At 49.1% G+C, this 14,355-nt stretch overlaps 6 protein-coding genes across 6 annotated transcripts; 3 read left to right on the top strand and 3 right to left on the bottom strand.

Moving 5' to 3' along the window:
* The first annotated feature begins 1,627 nt into the window (after positions 1–1,627).
* B0J16DRAFT_51213 (ankyrin repeat-containing domain protein) lies at positions 1,628–5,684 on the top strand. The gene is made up of 4 exons (XM_046133966.1): positions 1,628–1,894; positions 1,948–2,156; positions 2,212–2,331; positions 2,378–5,684. Exons 1-4 carry the CDS (start codon positions 1,761–1,763, stop codon positions 5,353–5,355), a joined length of 3,441 nt encoding a protein of 1,146 aa, XP_045985821.1. The 5' UTR covers positions 1,628–1,760; the 3' UTR covers positions 5,356–5,684.
* Positions 5,685–5,867: 183 nt separating this feature from the next.
* On the top strand, positions 5,868–6,920 carry B0J16DRAFT_394024 (uncharacterized protein; the record flags this gene model as incomplete). The annotated part of the gene is made up of 1 exon (XM_046132109.1): positions 5,868–6,920. The coding sequence occupies one exon, from the start codon at positions 5,868–5,870 to the stop codon at positions 6,918–6,920; it is 1,053 nt and encodes a 350-aa protein (XP_045985820.1).
* A 767-nt stretch (positions 6,921–7,687) lies between these two features.
* Positions 7,688–8,462, bottom strand: B0J16DRAFT_315617 (uncharacterized protein; the record flags this gene model as incomplete). Its single annotated transcript, XM_046125258.1, has 2 exons — positions 7,688–8,106; positions 8,162–8,462. The coding sequence occupies 2 exons, from the start codon at positions 8,460–8,462 to the stop codon at positions 7,688–7,690; spliced, it is 720 nt and encodes a 239-aa protein (XP_045985819.1).
* Positions 8,463–8,970: 508 nt separating this feature from the next.
* B0J16DRAFT_368216 (uncharacterized protein) lies at positions 8,971–9,742 on the bottom strand (the record flags this gene model as incomplete). The annotated part of the gene is made up of 2 exons (XM_046130198.1): positions 9,334–9,742; positions 8,971–9,276 (listed from the first exon to the last, which is right to left on the bottom strand). The coding sequence occupies exons 1-2, from the start codon at positions 9,724–9,726 to the stop codon at positions 8,971–8,973; spliced, it is 699 nt and encodes a 232-aa protein (XP_045985818.1). The 5' UTR covers positions 9,727–9,742.
* Positions 9,743–9,908: 166 nt separating this feature from the next.
* Positions 9,909–11,403, top strand: B0J16DRAFT_315615 (uncharacterized protein; the record flags this gene model as incomplete). The annotated part of the gene is made up of 3 exons (XM_046125257.1): positions 9,909–9,985; positions 10,082–10,151; positions 10,276–11,403. 3 exons carry the CDS (start codon positions 9,909–9,911, stop codon positions 11,401–11,403), a joined length of 1,275 nt encoding a protein of 424 aa, XP_045985817.1.
* Positions 11,404–12,168: 765 nt separating this feature from the next.
* Positions 12,169–14,034, bottom strand: B0J16DRAFT_299156 (major facilitator superfamily domain-containing protein). Its single transcript, XM_046124525.1, has 3 exons — positions 13,362–14,034; positions 13,174–13,304; positions 12,169–13,128 (listed from the first exon to the last, which is right to left on the bottom strand). Exons 1-3 carry the CDS (start codon positions 13,925–13,927, stop codon positions 12,275–12,277), a joined length of 1,551 nt encoding a protein of 516 aa, XP_045985816.1. The 5' UTR covers positions 13,928–14,034; the 3' UTR covers positions 12,169–12,274.
* Positions 14,035–14,355: the final 321 nt, after the last annotated feature.

Below are 14,355 nucleotides of genomic sequence, written 5' to 3'. Positions count from 1 at the left end.
AATACAGGAATATGGGAAAATTCCCAGCGCTCTCCATCTACCATTGTCCAGAGATATTTCATCCAACCCCCAACAGAGCCACCGAAGGATGTCCCATAATGGTCAAGATTGATACTGAGGGAGTGTGGACACTAGGAGAAGAGGAATCGTGCAAGGAAGCGTGAGTGCGTAAGAAGAGGCGTCGAAATTGAATCGTCGAGGCTCAACAGAGGGGGCCGTCTGGACGTTGTTGCTCTCTGTGAATCAAATATCAGTATTCGGCGAAGAAATCGAAATCTTATGAGCATACCTAATAGCCCATCGGAAATGATGCTTCTTTTCCGCATGCATTGCCAACATACGAGGCAGAAGGTAGGCAGGTTAATCACCACGCCAATAATAGCGACGATAGCTTCGTGTGAGATGATCATTTGGGGTAGTGTTACAGATGATTTACAACTTCGAGAAAATTGGCATAGCTCCTTCCGTGCGAGCGAGTAAACTTGAGACAGAGCATTCTGTGAAATTCATGGGAAGGAGCGATTGTATTTATCTTTAACAACGATACGAATTTTGGAATCGGTCATGGCAGGAGCCATCCATACTTAGCCCTTCAGACGGAAAGACCTGGCCCATGAAGTCAAAACGCGAATTCTGGACATTACATATGAGCCAGAGCGACATTAATAAGACGAAGAGACGACCCGAACATGGCCTCATCTATCAGATCTACCTGCCAAGACCGAAAGCCAATTTTGGACATTACATGCGAGGCAGAGCGGTATCAACTAGACCGAGAAACAACCCCGGCACAGCCTCGTCTATCAGATCGACATCCCAACGTCGAACGCGAATTTTGGACATTACGCTCAAGAGCGGCATCAAAGTATGCAATGGAACGGAGACCGCCGCCTGGATCCTTGGCTGCGCACAGCCTAGGTTGACCCAATCAGTTGTGCGTGGTTCAAACGCGAACTTTGGACTTTCTGCGGTATTCGGGCCAGGGGAGTACAGAGCAGGTATGCCAGGAAGACTGGTACTGGTGATATTTCAGCTACCTAGGTACCTACCTATACACCGCCTCAATTCCCGAAATTCGTTACGATGGGCCAAATACGAATTTTGGCCACCAATCAACACCAAACCACAACCCTGGAACAGCATGATGCATGCCAAGATGGGGGGACCGAGTAAGGAACGAACAAGCCATTACGCCAATTAATCCCAGTCAGTATACAGAACACGAATTCTGGAATCGGTGTTAGAGCTGATGAGGCATCAGACGTAATGTAATCTGCGTATGCAGAAACGCGAATTTTGGCCACCAATCATGATCTTGCTGCGACCTTGGGCAGCTGCCAACACCAATACTGGGCTGCATAACGCGCGCCAAGGCAAGACAGAGAATTGGGGGCAATTATAGGCAATGGCTGCGCCGAGTGGCTTGATATGATGAAACGCGAACTTTGGAATTGGTGGTCAAGGATGTGGCCTAACAGTCGACGCCAGATTCAACGTTGGCATGCTAGACTGTGCACCACCACCAATCAAGTAACTTACAAGCTCGCCCTGACCACCAGGAACTAGTTCGCCATGTTTGCCTTGTCCTTCGTCGGGCAGACTTGAATATGTCAAATAAGAATGATTTATAGGCTGGACCTGCCATTATAACGCCGCACTCTCCTACAACCCATTCGAAAAACTCGAGAAGCCAAATCAATGTTGCAGATTTCATCCAAGACTCCCGATGTCAACGCGAGAACAGTACTCATAGCTCGAATATGCCACAAGCACCAAGAATCCCTAAAGCCGAATGGCAAGTCCACAAGGCTCTCATAACGGACCTCTGGATCAACCAAAACAAGACATTGGACGAGGTCATGCAACACATGGCCGCACTCGGATTTTGTCCATCGTAAGCCCAAATCTACTCACGCTATTTCGTGCCCAAACTTACATCTACCTAAGGAGACCTCAATGGATACGCAAGATAAATGTCAATTGGAATTTGCGAAAGAACTCCACCAAAGAGGAATGGCAGCACGCGATCTCCATTTTATCTGAGCGCAAAGAAAACGGCAAGGAAACTGACTTACTCATGAATGGCAGGATCGTGCCAAGCAAGAAGAGGATGAAGGCACTGAAAAGATATCCAACATCGCAAACAAAGCAAATTGGTAAGTGATCAAATCGAGAACGAGGTATTACGTTCAACTTCTGACCATTGCTCAGCACCTGACTCTGATCAATTTCGAGCAGTAGCTGTTAGCACACCCCCAGCCTCTGATCAACGAGAGGTACCGCGTGGGAATCTACCATCTTTCCACATACGAGAAACTATAAGAAACTGCAGTAAGTCTCTTGAACCATTTATGAAGACACTTAGCTAAGTCACCAGTCTGTATTAGTGACGCGAGGGAACTCCGGCACAACAGATCATCTTACGTTCCAGGTCCGAATGAGTTGCTGAATGACGTCGAATCTTGCATCTTGTATGAAATCGACGCACTAGAGAACCCCTACGTCCCAGAATCAGTCTCTAGAACCATAGAAAAGGTCGATGAGATGTTTCCGGTGCTGGACGTCCATCGAAGTAAGGAACAATCCCAACAGCCGGTCTGGATCCAAATATTCCAAGCTTTGTTATTGATATCAACGAACAACCTGTGGCATGACATCAAAACAAGTTTTTCTTGTCTGGACTACTTTCTGGACCTCGTTCTTTCCACTGGCCACCTCGAAGGCCTAGAAACATTGCTTATCGAAACAAAGGAGACAAATGGCAAACTTGCCACGCATCTACTGTTTAGCGCCCTTAGAGAGGATACAGACCAAAATCTCGAATTGATGCGTTTCCTACTTGATAGTGGTGTCTACCCGAACAGCACTAATCCCAAGTTATCAGTCAGCTCGTGTTGGTGGACTGCCCTCCATGAAGCCGTTTATTGGGATAGTCAATGGTCTGTCAGCGTCCTCATCGAATTTGGCGCAGATCCCCACCCATGCTTGGATACGCTTTCGAATAAATCCGCGCTCGAGATACCCCGGGAACACCTACTCGACTGCTCAATCAGGGAACTCCCGAAAGCGCCAGGTGAATGTGACATATTTGACGGTTATGGGCATCGCCATGAGGTTCCACCGCTCTTCCAGGCCATACGTAATGGGTCTCTCCACTGCGCCCAAAAACTCTTGGATGCTGGAGTCGATCCAAACTACTTCCATCCGTCACTCCTTACAGCACTGCACTGTGCCATTGATATGCACGATGTTGGCATGGTCGAGATGCTTATCAAAGCGGGAGCTCTTCCAGACACCCTGCCCAGTTGGGAGCCAATTGATTCCTTGGGAATATCAGCATGGGCAATAGACAATCCCAAGACTGTGTTCACTCCGCTGCAAGCCGCGGTTCGCTCAAAGAACCTACCAATCGTCAGGCATTTGTTGTACTCTGGTGCGAAACCTGACAGGGTCGGAACCATGGAGAGATACCAGGATATGGGGTTTTGCTACACTGGATCAGTCGAAAGCTGCCTACAAACATCAGCATCAGCTGGAAACTACGTCATGATGTGTCTCCTACTCACATCAGGCGCAAATCCCAACTCTAATCATAAAGATACCCCCACCGCACTACAGAATGTGTGCGGTTCAGCATCGATGTCTCCGCTGGAAAGGTACCATGCCGCCTCACTGCTTCTTGACCATGGAGCGGACATTAACGCATCCCCGGCGACTCAAGGAGGTAGAACAGCACTACAAGCTGCAGTTGAAGTGGAAGATCACCGCTTGGTGAATCTTTTGCTGTCTGAAGAAGCAGATCCCAACACGCCGGCAACATCGGGTGGTGTAACGGCATTGGAAGCTGCTATCAATTCCGGCTCAAAGAGTCTCAAGCGCCTATTAGTTGAAAAAGGCGTCCTGGTACCGCCTTCAAATCCAGAGAACAGTGAGAACAGTGAGAAAAGCGAGAGAAGGACTCTGGAACTAGCAGTCTCTTCTGGGAATATCACAGTAATGAAGAGTGTTTTCGGGGTCAGAAACGGTCCCAGTTGGTTTTTATCAGATGAAAACGTTGAACGAGCTGTCAAAGCAGCTATCATGAGAGAGAATTTGGATCTGGTAAAGAGGCTATCGAACATATACCCCCAAGTCGATAGATTTTGGGTGCTATGTGAGACTGTCTGGCAGGAGAAATACGAAATACTGGAGGGGATTCTCAGTTGGCTACCACCTCACATACCGAATTGGCCTTCATTCACCCGACCCTCACTTACCCAACCCTCTCCTCTATGGATAGCCCTTCATCAGCGCAATCGCCGTATGGTGAGGCGCCTCCTGCTTGCTGGTGCTGACCCCAGCCAAATGTCTCGCCACATTTGTCGACTGGAACTGTCAGATACACGTCACTGTCCTGTGGGTAGATACCGGAACTTGGAACTACCGATTAGACAAGCAATTGCTCCCGGGCACGGCCCCTGGGAAGAAGATACAGAAATGGTTGAGTTACTCGTGTCTCACGGTGCTCAGATCAATTGCTCTGCAAATGGAAAGAACAGCCCCTTGATACTGGCCTTGGAAGAAAAGAAATACAAAATAGCAGAGTTCCTTCTTCACAAAGGAGCCAATCCAAATGTTGTAGACAATATAGGCAACCCAGCCATTGCCTACGCATTGAGAAACGCCAACTATTCTCTTGTCGAAACGTTTATCAACCACGGCACAGATGCCACAAAGTCATCCCCCAGCTGGGGCTCTCCGATACTGGCTCTCGCTACCCATGGTAGGCGCGACGGTCTTAACGAGATGCAGGATTTGGCAAAGACATGCCAGTTGTTACTCAGCTCAGGTGCTGATGTAAACGCTGAACCAACGAGCTTAAGTAAAATGACGGCTCTACAGATATCAGTTTTCGGCGACATACCGGTGCTTGTTGATATGTTCATTGAAGCAGGGGCCGATATCCACGCACCAGCTTTTCAGGACTACGGCTACACAGCTCTTCAAGCAGCAGCCTTTACTAGAAACTTCAAACTGGCCAAGCGCCTCGTTGAGATGGGTGTGGACATAAATGCTCCACCGGCTGAATGGGGCGGATCAACTGCTTTCGAATATGCTGCTATCTCAGGGCACATTAACATGGCCACTTTTCTCCTAGAGCATGGGGCATCCATCAATCCCGCATGGTCGAGAGTGGGGCTCACGGCCCTTGAAGGAGCATCTCAAAACGGGCGACTGAATATGATTCATTTTTTATTGAAGAACGATCAAGATCCTGATACAGTGGAGGAGCGATGCCAAGATTCTGCGAGACTTGCTGAGGATGAGGGTTTTACGCGAATTGCTACCTTTCTGAGAGAGTATAGACGACCGTGATCACTGGAAGAGGTAGAGACTGCCAGAAAGATTGTGACCAAGGGTTATGTAGGTCGAATTTTAGTATATATAGCCGGTCCGCCTCGAGACTAGGAGGTTCTTTCTCCAGCTGCCGATGACCATACCGCGAAATGCCCAGATGGATGGCTCAGCGTTTGTGTAGGCGATTCTGATGCCTATGGAGGCCTTGACTGATTCTTGGTCCTGGTACTAGCTTTATTGTATCTGTCGTTGATTAGGTAGTTGGCACTATAGAACGCTGAGAGGACAGCTTATCAATTGGGGACCGCGGCTTATACTATCCATTCAAGTACAGTCCCTCAATGAAGGCAAGTCAAATCACAATCCATTCAAGGATTTACTTGCTTGCGGGCTTGAAAGCAATCCATTTGTATATACTGGTTCGTGATTGACCTTAGTTTGTTATCCCCCAACATCACCTTCCTTACCTACTACCTAGTCAACAACTCTCCGATTGAACTTCCTCTACCTGCGCAGGTACTACGTTGAAGATGGACGACTTTCAACAAGATATGAAATATCGCGATCTTCGCAATATCTTCAAAGACACCGGAGCCTGGAGTAACGACATCGTCCCAGAGCTCATCAAAAGCCCTTCAAATGTGAAGCTTAACGAACACCATTCCAGTCTCGACTGTATTGTACAGCTAATTCGACATTGCAATAGCTTGCTGCCAAGGATCCCGGACAACCAGGGAGAAAGCGACAATCGTTTGCTCGAATATACATGGCAGATATTTGTTGATGGGCGAAACGCTGTCGACGCGCGACAAATCGCCACAAAAGCCGATCTCCTCAAATATCTAGAACAAGCGACACCGGGCGACAAAACATTCATGGACCTTTTCTGCAGCGATCTAATGAACCGAACAATTTGGTCGTCACCAGAGTGGCGATTAGTACACGCATTCGCGGTGATCCGAGATGATGAATGGGTTGCTGAAGAACCGACCGATCCCAACACTATTGGCTCTGCCAATATGGTCCAAATCGATTGCGGCACCAGTCCAGATCTCCAACTCGAAGAAGCTGTCAAACTAAACAGGGAGCTACGAGATAGAGAGGCAATAATCCCTGCCTCGCCGATCTTCATCCTCGTTCACTATACACCAAACGTGAACAAGTCCCGTAAATTCGCAGACCTAGTGTCGTTCAAGACTATCAACGGAATAGCTGAGGGTAGATGGATACCATCTCCACCGTTGGCCTATTCTCTCATTGCGATGGTTAGAATGGACGGCGAGACAAAACAGAGTGAGATGAGGACATACATACCTCGGGGAGTCCCAGTCTCAACCGAACCAGGCGTTTCGTACACGAATAATGGAATGCGATGGAGTCTGGAGGATACCAATGCATCGTACATGCTGGTGTACGGAACGGCGGAACGAGATCCTCGAATGCTTCTGGAGATGCCTGACAGAAAGCCGCCACCAAGATCGCAGGAGAGAAACTTCAGAACCCAAGTCAAGATGGTACAGACCCGCCTAAGCTTACAGGAGAGGGACAGTCGAAGTGATGGAGGCAAACAGACAAGAGACTAGCTGAGAAGAACCGAAGGGAGATTGACCAAGGACAAATCTCAACGTCTCGAGAAGAAGAAAGGTAGCTTAACGTCACCAGATTCAGTTTCGGTAGACCGCCTGTTTGTATTTCGATACAGGGCCATTATATGAGGCTCAATAAAGGTTTTTTTGCTGTATGGCTCATGATTGCTTTCGGACTGTGTGCACTCAATAACCAGCCAATGGTGACTGTGGATGGTCGACAGTACTCGAGTCCATCTTTGGGACAAACATTCTGCGAGAGGCTATCGGCGATTATGGCCCATCCCCTTTGGTTCGGCGCCGATCCAAAGGCTTTCATGCTATTCGCCATCAAATGGGGTGTCATCTGCAGAAAGGACGACCGCAGACCATTGAGCGCGCAAGACAGGCAATTATTGGAATCCTATGATCTGGATATGGAAGAAGATGCATCGAAGGCGTAGGAGTCCTGAATAATCCTGGCAGGCGCCGCTGTCAGCAGACGTCTTGCGAATATGGAGTCCTGGATGTCTTTGGGGGGGCCCAATTTGGACGCGAACAAAGGCATTTCGCCTGTTGTGATAGGAGCCGAAAGGATTTGTTGGGTCGGAGCATTAATCAGTGGAATCTTCTTGGGCTCACCCTTTGGCCTGGGCGGTTGAGTTCTCGGGGCCAATGTCGAAGTCGTTTCGAGGTTAAAGCAGTCACATTGCACATGAGTAGGATCATTTATACACGCCACTAAACGTTCTCCCGTTTCACCATGAATCTATCATTGTCTCGGATTAGTCTTGCAAGAAGTCCTTAGGAACAAATTGCCGCAGCCTTTTCTTGGCTGGTCCAACTGACTGGCTCTTCGGAGTGTTTACAGTTTCCCACCACATGACGTCGATACCATGTTCTCGACATTCTCCGCTGATCTCGCGTAATCGATTTATAAGGTCCTCACGCCTAGGACGGCTATCGGGGGTCGCATTTGACACAGCGACAGTTCCGTTCCCGGCGTCATTCTGCTGGTTCGCAGCGACGCCCTGCTCACTTGGAGTAGCCTGAGCTACGGGCGCGGTTGGCTGGACGGCGTTCTTCTCTTTCCATTCTTCCTTGAGATTGGCAAACTTTGCGGATGGGGTGTCATCCTCTGTTCGAGGAGGGACAATACCACTCCATGGCCATTTAGGCCGCTGCTCCTCTGGAAGATCTCGAACTATCACACCAATGTTAGGACGGCATTCGAATGAGAGTTTCAAGTAAATACTTACACCAGGTCTTCCAAACCAGGTAGTCTACCGTGTCCTCGAATAACTTGGATGTCGGTTCTCTCCCAGCCAAGATAAACTTTTCAGCTGCGAACTCTTCACAGTGTTCGCGCAAGGCGCGTTCCTCGTCATAGAAATTCGGGTGCCAGTGGTACCAGTTGAGAAAGGTGATGATATATTCGCGCCTCTGAGCCACATTCGGGAGTAGACCTGGCCAGGTTGCTTTGAATTCCCCATTGGGGGAGATGGGTGTCAGTTTGAGGTGCTCTGCGGCAACCCCAGTGGGAGCATTCGGAGTCGTCATCGTGAATGCTGAGATGTTGTTGAAGGAAGAAAGAAAAAGGCCAGGAGGGAAAGATTTTCTTCGAGATATAGGTTAGAAATTTAGGCAGTGATTCATCTTTCGAACCTGCCTAGCGACTACTAAGGTAAGCTGTCAAGCAAACCGATGGCCAGCTAGCTGTCAGTGCTAGGTAGATTACGGACATCGACTAATGTGTTTTCAATGACCAGTTTGGCAACTCAATGTTCAGCTCGAATGTGATGTTGTCCATCCTGGCTGGTTATAGACTACTAATATACATAATACTTGTCCGTCACAGGTAAAAAGATGAGAAGCCTCAGACTTTTGGCGGGGGTTATCAACTTTTCACTTTCATTCATATGAAACACTTCTGAGAGTGGCGCCAGATATAGAGAAATCCATCTCGCGGAACCCACTGAGGTGTCATCGCGTTATGGTTGATCACTTCCACTCCTCCACTTCCCAGAGGACAGAGAGCAGCTGCACATTGCCGCCGGGGTTTAGGAGCTTATCGGTTTCCAAGATTAGGAAGCCCGTCTATCTCGAGCTGGACATCTCTTTGAGCGAGCTCGTATATGAATTCCATGAACGACTCCTCCTTCTTGCGTGAAGTTTCCCTCACCTGAACTAGTTCTTCATCTTGCCGGGCAAACCCAGCCTCTCGCACGAAGAGCTTTTTATCCAAATCATCTGCAATGATGTTGGCTTTTGATAGCTTTTCTTGGAGCAGCTTGTTCTTCTGTGCTTCGGCCTCCGCAAGCTTCCTAACGCTCGCGACTTCTTCTTTTCCGGCGCGGACATCGGCTTCTAGAGACTGGATCTGATTTTGTAAGCTGAGAATCTCTCATAAGGCTTCTTGGAGTTTCTTTACCTTTTGCTCGGCCTCATGCAACGGTTGACTATCTGGCGCGTCGAGATGGAGCCTTTCCAGCGCCGCCGCCATTTTTGGTGGGAGCTCATCGCCCAAGGTTTTCAGCATTCTGACAAATGCGGGCTTCTCTTCGATAGCCCAAGCCATCAGTGCATCGACATCGGCCTTGTATCTGGCAAGATCGGTACTCTCGATGGTCTGCCTTGTTTCCATGATCGCCTCCACGGACTCGGCTAGCGTACTCGCTGTGTGATAGGCCTCTCGGGATTTGGCGACAAGCTCCTTGGCCTTGTGGTTGAGAGAATAGTGTTCGCCTGTGCCAGAGTTTCTCTCGTCGAAGGCAGTCTTTTTGAGTCCAGCCCGTTTGGCTTGATCGATGTCTTGAAGCAGCATGGTGGTGAGATTCTTGGATGAAAGTGAGGTGATGAAGGAGAGTTCACAAGATTGGTGAAGGGTCACTTTAGGCTACTTAGGGCACAGTCTGAGTCTCAATTTGTCACCAAAACTTTATTACCTAACTTTAAAATTGGGTTGCCTTGTTTGATTCATTGTATCTGTCTAAGTGATTGTACAACATGTCGGGAGATGGACGTCTTCGGGTCAACATGACTGAAGCACCCGCCTCTATATCTCGAAGTCAAGAGATCAAGTGGTAAACTCTAGTAAGACCTGGCTTGTCAAGTTCGACTTGAAACTTTGGCTTTATCGCTTTATGCCTGTTACTATATTATGCTGTTTCTTGGTGCAGGTGGCTTACAAGGAAGGCTCAACCGGGTGCCTTCCTCAATGTTCTGCCCGAGATGTTAGCCTCGCATCTGGTACTCAAATACTATCCCCTCCGAAATAAACATCGACAGGCCGAATAGTAGAGACCTATCTGGATATCTCTGAAGTCTGGGATGCCCGGCGCAAGGGCTATTTTCTGCTGCCGGTTGGTAACAGGTGTTGACACTGACAGGAGCCGAGAACGTGATTCAGTGCCAACTGCCTACGCATTACCGCACGCCCACACTACAATCTCTCTTGGGCATGTTGTTTTACTCTCTCTACTATCCTTTTCATGCTCATCTTTTCACCCCCTCTTCTCAAACTTCTCATCTATCCCAACAAGCGCTTTTCCTCCGACGAAAGACAAGCAACTTAACCATGGGAAGAGGACGAAACCGCCGCGATCGCTCGCGATCCCCTCGACGATTGCGTGGTCGAAACCACTACAGCTCCAGAAGTGGAAGCAGACGACGCGACGATGACCGCACTCGACGCTCCAGGCATGACAGTCCCCAGCGACACCGATCGAGCAGCCCACGGGACCGAAGCCGCGATACCTCCCACAGGAGAGAAGACCGTTCGCGCACGAGTCGACGCGAAGATATGACCCGAGAGTTCTATGAGCGACGATACGTCGATCTCTTACAAGAAAATGATATACTGCGACAAGATATCCGAAAGATGCAAACTGCCCACCACGACGAGCTGGCTAAGGCGCGTCGAAATGCTGATGAAGCCCTGGAAGCTCAGGAACTTGCCTCTATGCAACTTCGAGAAGACTTGCGTTCATCTCAACAAAAGTTCCAGGCCAAAGAGATTCTTTTCCTCGAGGAGGAGAACAGGCTGCTCGAGGAATTGATGTCTGCCAATCAGAGCATGGCTACTACCGTCACTGCAAACCCAGAAAATAGTGAGAGTTCGCCAAAGCCGGCCCAAGGACCAAGGAACCTCCCTAGACTGACAGTACCACTACTGAAACGGCTCAACGATTTGAATCTGTTGTACGACGAGGACCTCACCTCTGCCGTTCTCCTGAGGCTGACCCGCAATGTGAATTCCATAAATCTCTATAATCAACTCTGGGATTTTCTCCAAGTAGGGCAAAAGAACCGATCGTATTGCCTTACCCACGTCGAGGATAAAGGCTCAAATGTTGAACACCCGCCGAGTAAGGAGTGGTGCAGAAAGCTAGGCCACACTCTGGGAGATTGCCTCGTTGTGCGGGTCATTGAGAAAGGCTCAGTCAGGCAGCTAGGTGTTCGTTCCCCTACCTTTGGTAGTTACAAGGTAGGCAGGGGGTAACGCGGGTGGGCATATCGGAAATGGCAACATGTAATGGCGCTTACGTCCCGAGGTAGTTATGTCAACTACAAAGATCCATTATTGGAGACGCTTTGAACCTAGGGTTAGGCCATACGTTCTATTTCTGTCTATTGATCCTGAGCTAAATAAACTCTACCCTGCCTGCGTGTAAGGACCATTCACAGAGATCTTGATCGTTGCAAGTACGTGTAGACATGAACTGAGCTCGAACTCCTTGACCGGGAACTTGTGATAAAACGTAGTCAACTATTTGTTGATCCGTTCTTTTATTGAGTTTCGTTTTAACCCAAACCCTTTCGACCCTTGCGATATGGTCTCAACGGGTTGGAGTGTTGCTCGTATCAGCTACTCTGGCATCTGAGCATATCTGAAGCTAATCCCTCCACAGCCCCCTGTTTACCAAAGCCAAGGCCGATGGCGGTAGATTTGGGGGTCATTTGTGTCGACGCTTCACCCAACTGTCCAACAGCGTCCTCGCCAGGACCAAAGTCTCTTTGGGTAGCCGATTCTGATACCTATGAAGGCCTTGCTCACGCACTCAGACCGATGCTTAGTCCTATTGCCAGCTTTACTATGGTTCATATCTCATCATATAGTTGATACTATAACAAAATGCAAATCATTCTTTCGAAACTTGATGTATTAACGACCATGAATCCGGAACGGTAGAGAGACGGTGCCATACTCGCACTTACTCCTTTTCTCGAAGAGCCCAGACGGGTACAGTCACTGAAACAATTGGATGCCGTATCAGAAAAGGTTGTATTCAAGTGGTATCGTGCCCTAGGGCAAATCGTAGCTATTTGTTCTAACAGGAATCATGCAACATCCTTCAAACATTGCCACTACTTCAAACCTCTTCCTTGGACTTCTTTCTGTCGTCTAACTCAACCTGCTCAACGCTAGCAGTCTCAATGTCCTTCTTTTGGTGGGGAGGAAGCTCTTCATTCTGAACACCAGCAACCGCATGCTCGAAAGCTCGTCCACGCTTCTCCGGGCCAAACATGGTTGTAAAGATGATGCCGAGTGCAATGATAGCGGTAGCTACGCCCATGACAGGTCCATACGCCTCGACCTTGTCGCCGTTTCCGAGAGTGATGAATGTCTTTTCCGCGATGGCGTTGACGATTTGTGCTGAAGGAGATGAAATCATGTTGCCAATCTGGTAAGTGACACCAGGGAATGACGATCGGAAGGCAGGAGGAGATAATTCGTTGAGGTGAATAGGGATCACGCCCCACGCTCCTTGCACGAAGAACTGGAGCATAAAGCCGCTCGCACTTAGCCCCCTTTCAGTGGTAGGGAGGATCCAGGCTGGAATGAGAAGAGCAGACATAAAGGCGGAGACGATAATGGCACGTCGACGACCAACAAACTGACTCAGGTAACCGATGATAGTACCACCAACGCAAGCGCCAGTCTTCATCAGAATAGAAGCACGAGAAGCGGCAGAGTTGTTGAGTTCCTTCTGCTCGAGCATGAAGGTGGTGTACGAGTCTTGGGAGGTGTGGGAGTAGTAGTTGAACCAGGTCATGAGGAAGCAGCAGTAGATGCACATTTTCCATTCAGCGAGGAGCATCTTCTTGCAGTCTTGCCAGAAAGCGCCTGGCGAGGAAGCCTTCTTGCCCTTGGCGCGGGCTTCGAGGAATTGCTGGGACTCGGGGAAGAACATTCGGACGATACCGACGGCGATGGAAATACCAGCTACAATCGTTAGTAAAGATTCAGAAACGGTGAGCATCAACATACCAGCAATCCAAAAGACAGTCTTCCAGCTCTCGGTACTACCTCCAACGCCAAGGTTGGCGCATGCAGCCAAGACGTAGCCGAATGAGTATCCCTGCTGAAGAATGCCGGACATTAAGCCTCTGGCGTTGGAGCTAGACGCTGTTAGCACGGGAATAAAAACGGTTCAAGGCTTGGCATTGGAGACTTACGGACACTGCTCAAGAGCCATAGCGATAGCGTTGCCATAAACACCGCCCATGAAGAGACCAAAGAGACTTCGTACGGCGAGGAACTGTTGGAAGGTGGTGCTGTAGATTGTGGCGATTTGGAGAACACCGAGAATGATCATGTTGAAGACCATGGGCCACTTGCGTCCCCATTTGTCACCGGCGAGACCAAAGGCAGCGGCTCCGACAGAGCGGAGAAGAAGGGTAAGGGTGATGGCGGTGGTGATTGATGTTTTGCTTGTGTCATAGTAGAGGGACAGCTTCTTGGTCTGAATTGACAATGCGTGGAAGTCGAAGGCATCAGCGGTCCAGGCGCAGAAGCCGACGAGGAAAAAGATCCAGTCCTTGCCAGACAACTGAGCCATCAAGCTGATAGGGTTCTTGATGGGATCGGGGTCCCTCCATTCTGTGGTTTCTTCGCCATGTTCGTTTGTGATGACGACGCGCTGCTTCCAGATGAAGAGGTCCTTGAAAGCTTGGCTTGCTGTAGGAACGACGCCTTTGACCACAGGGCCGGCGGATTCTCCTGCTGTTGGTTGTTGAACCATTTTAAAAAATAGTTGTTGCAGAGAAGAGGAGATGAAGAGAGAGGGAAGTGCGGTGGTTGGAAAATTGGGGAGGAAGGAGGGGAGCTTTATCTTTTCGATTGCAAGGCAAGTGTCACCAACTGCAGTTGCCGATCACTGCACAACACTGTCAAAATTCTCTACCCGAGTTACGACTGTTATCTCCGATCCATACCTTTGCATTACACCGTTGTATCACATCGTAGCACTAGCATCTAACTGAGGTCACAACAAACGTGGGGAGGGTGGGCAGACAAGTTTGGGGAAGTCGTAGCGGATCATGCCCGTTAACAGAATTTGAGGGGTTGCACGTCCTTGATTCCCCCGCAGATGGATGGATTGGACGGATGAGAACGGAGAAACATGGTTGTTTCACTGTGAGAGTGCGGGGGAAGAAGATTGTGATGTCG

The sequence above is a fragment of the Fusarium flagelliforme genome, assembly GCF_020744385.1.
Source record: "Fusarium flagelliforme strain FIESC 12 MPI-CAGE-AA-0113 chromosome Unknown B0J16scaffold_2, whole genome shotgun sequence".
Classification (NCBI taxonomy): Eukaryota; Fungi; Ascomycota; class Sordariomycetes; order Hypocreales; family Nectriaceae; genus Fusarium; species Fusarium flagelliforme.
The sequence above is the reverse complement of the archived record's forward strand: the minus strand, read 5'-3'. Positions and strand labels throughout refer to the sequence as shown.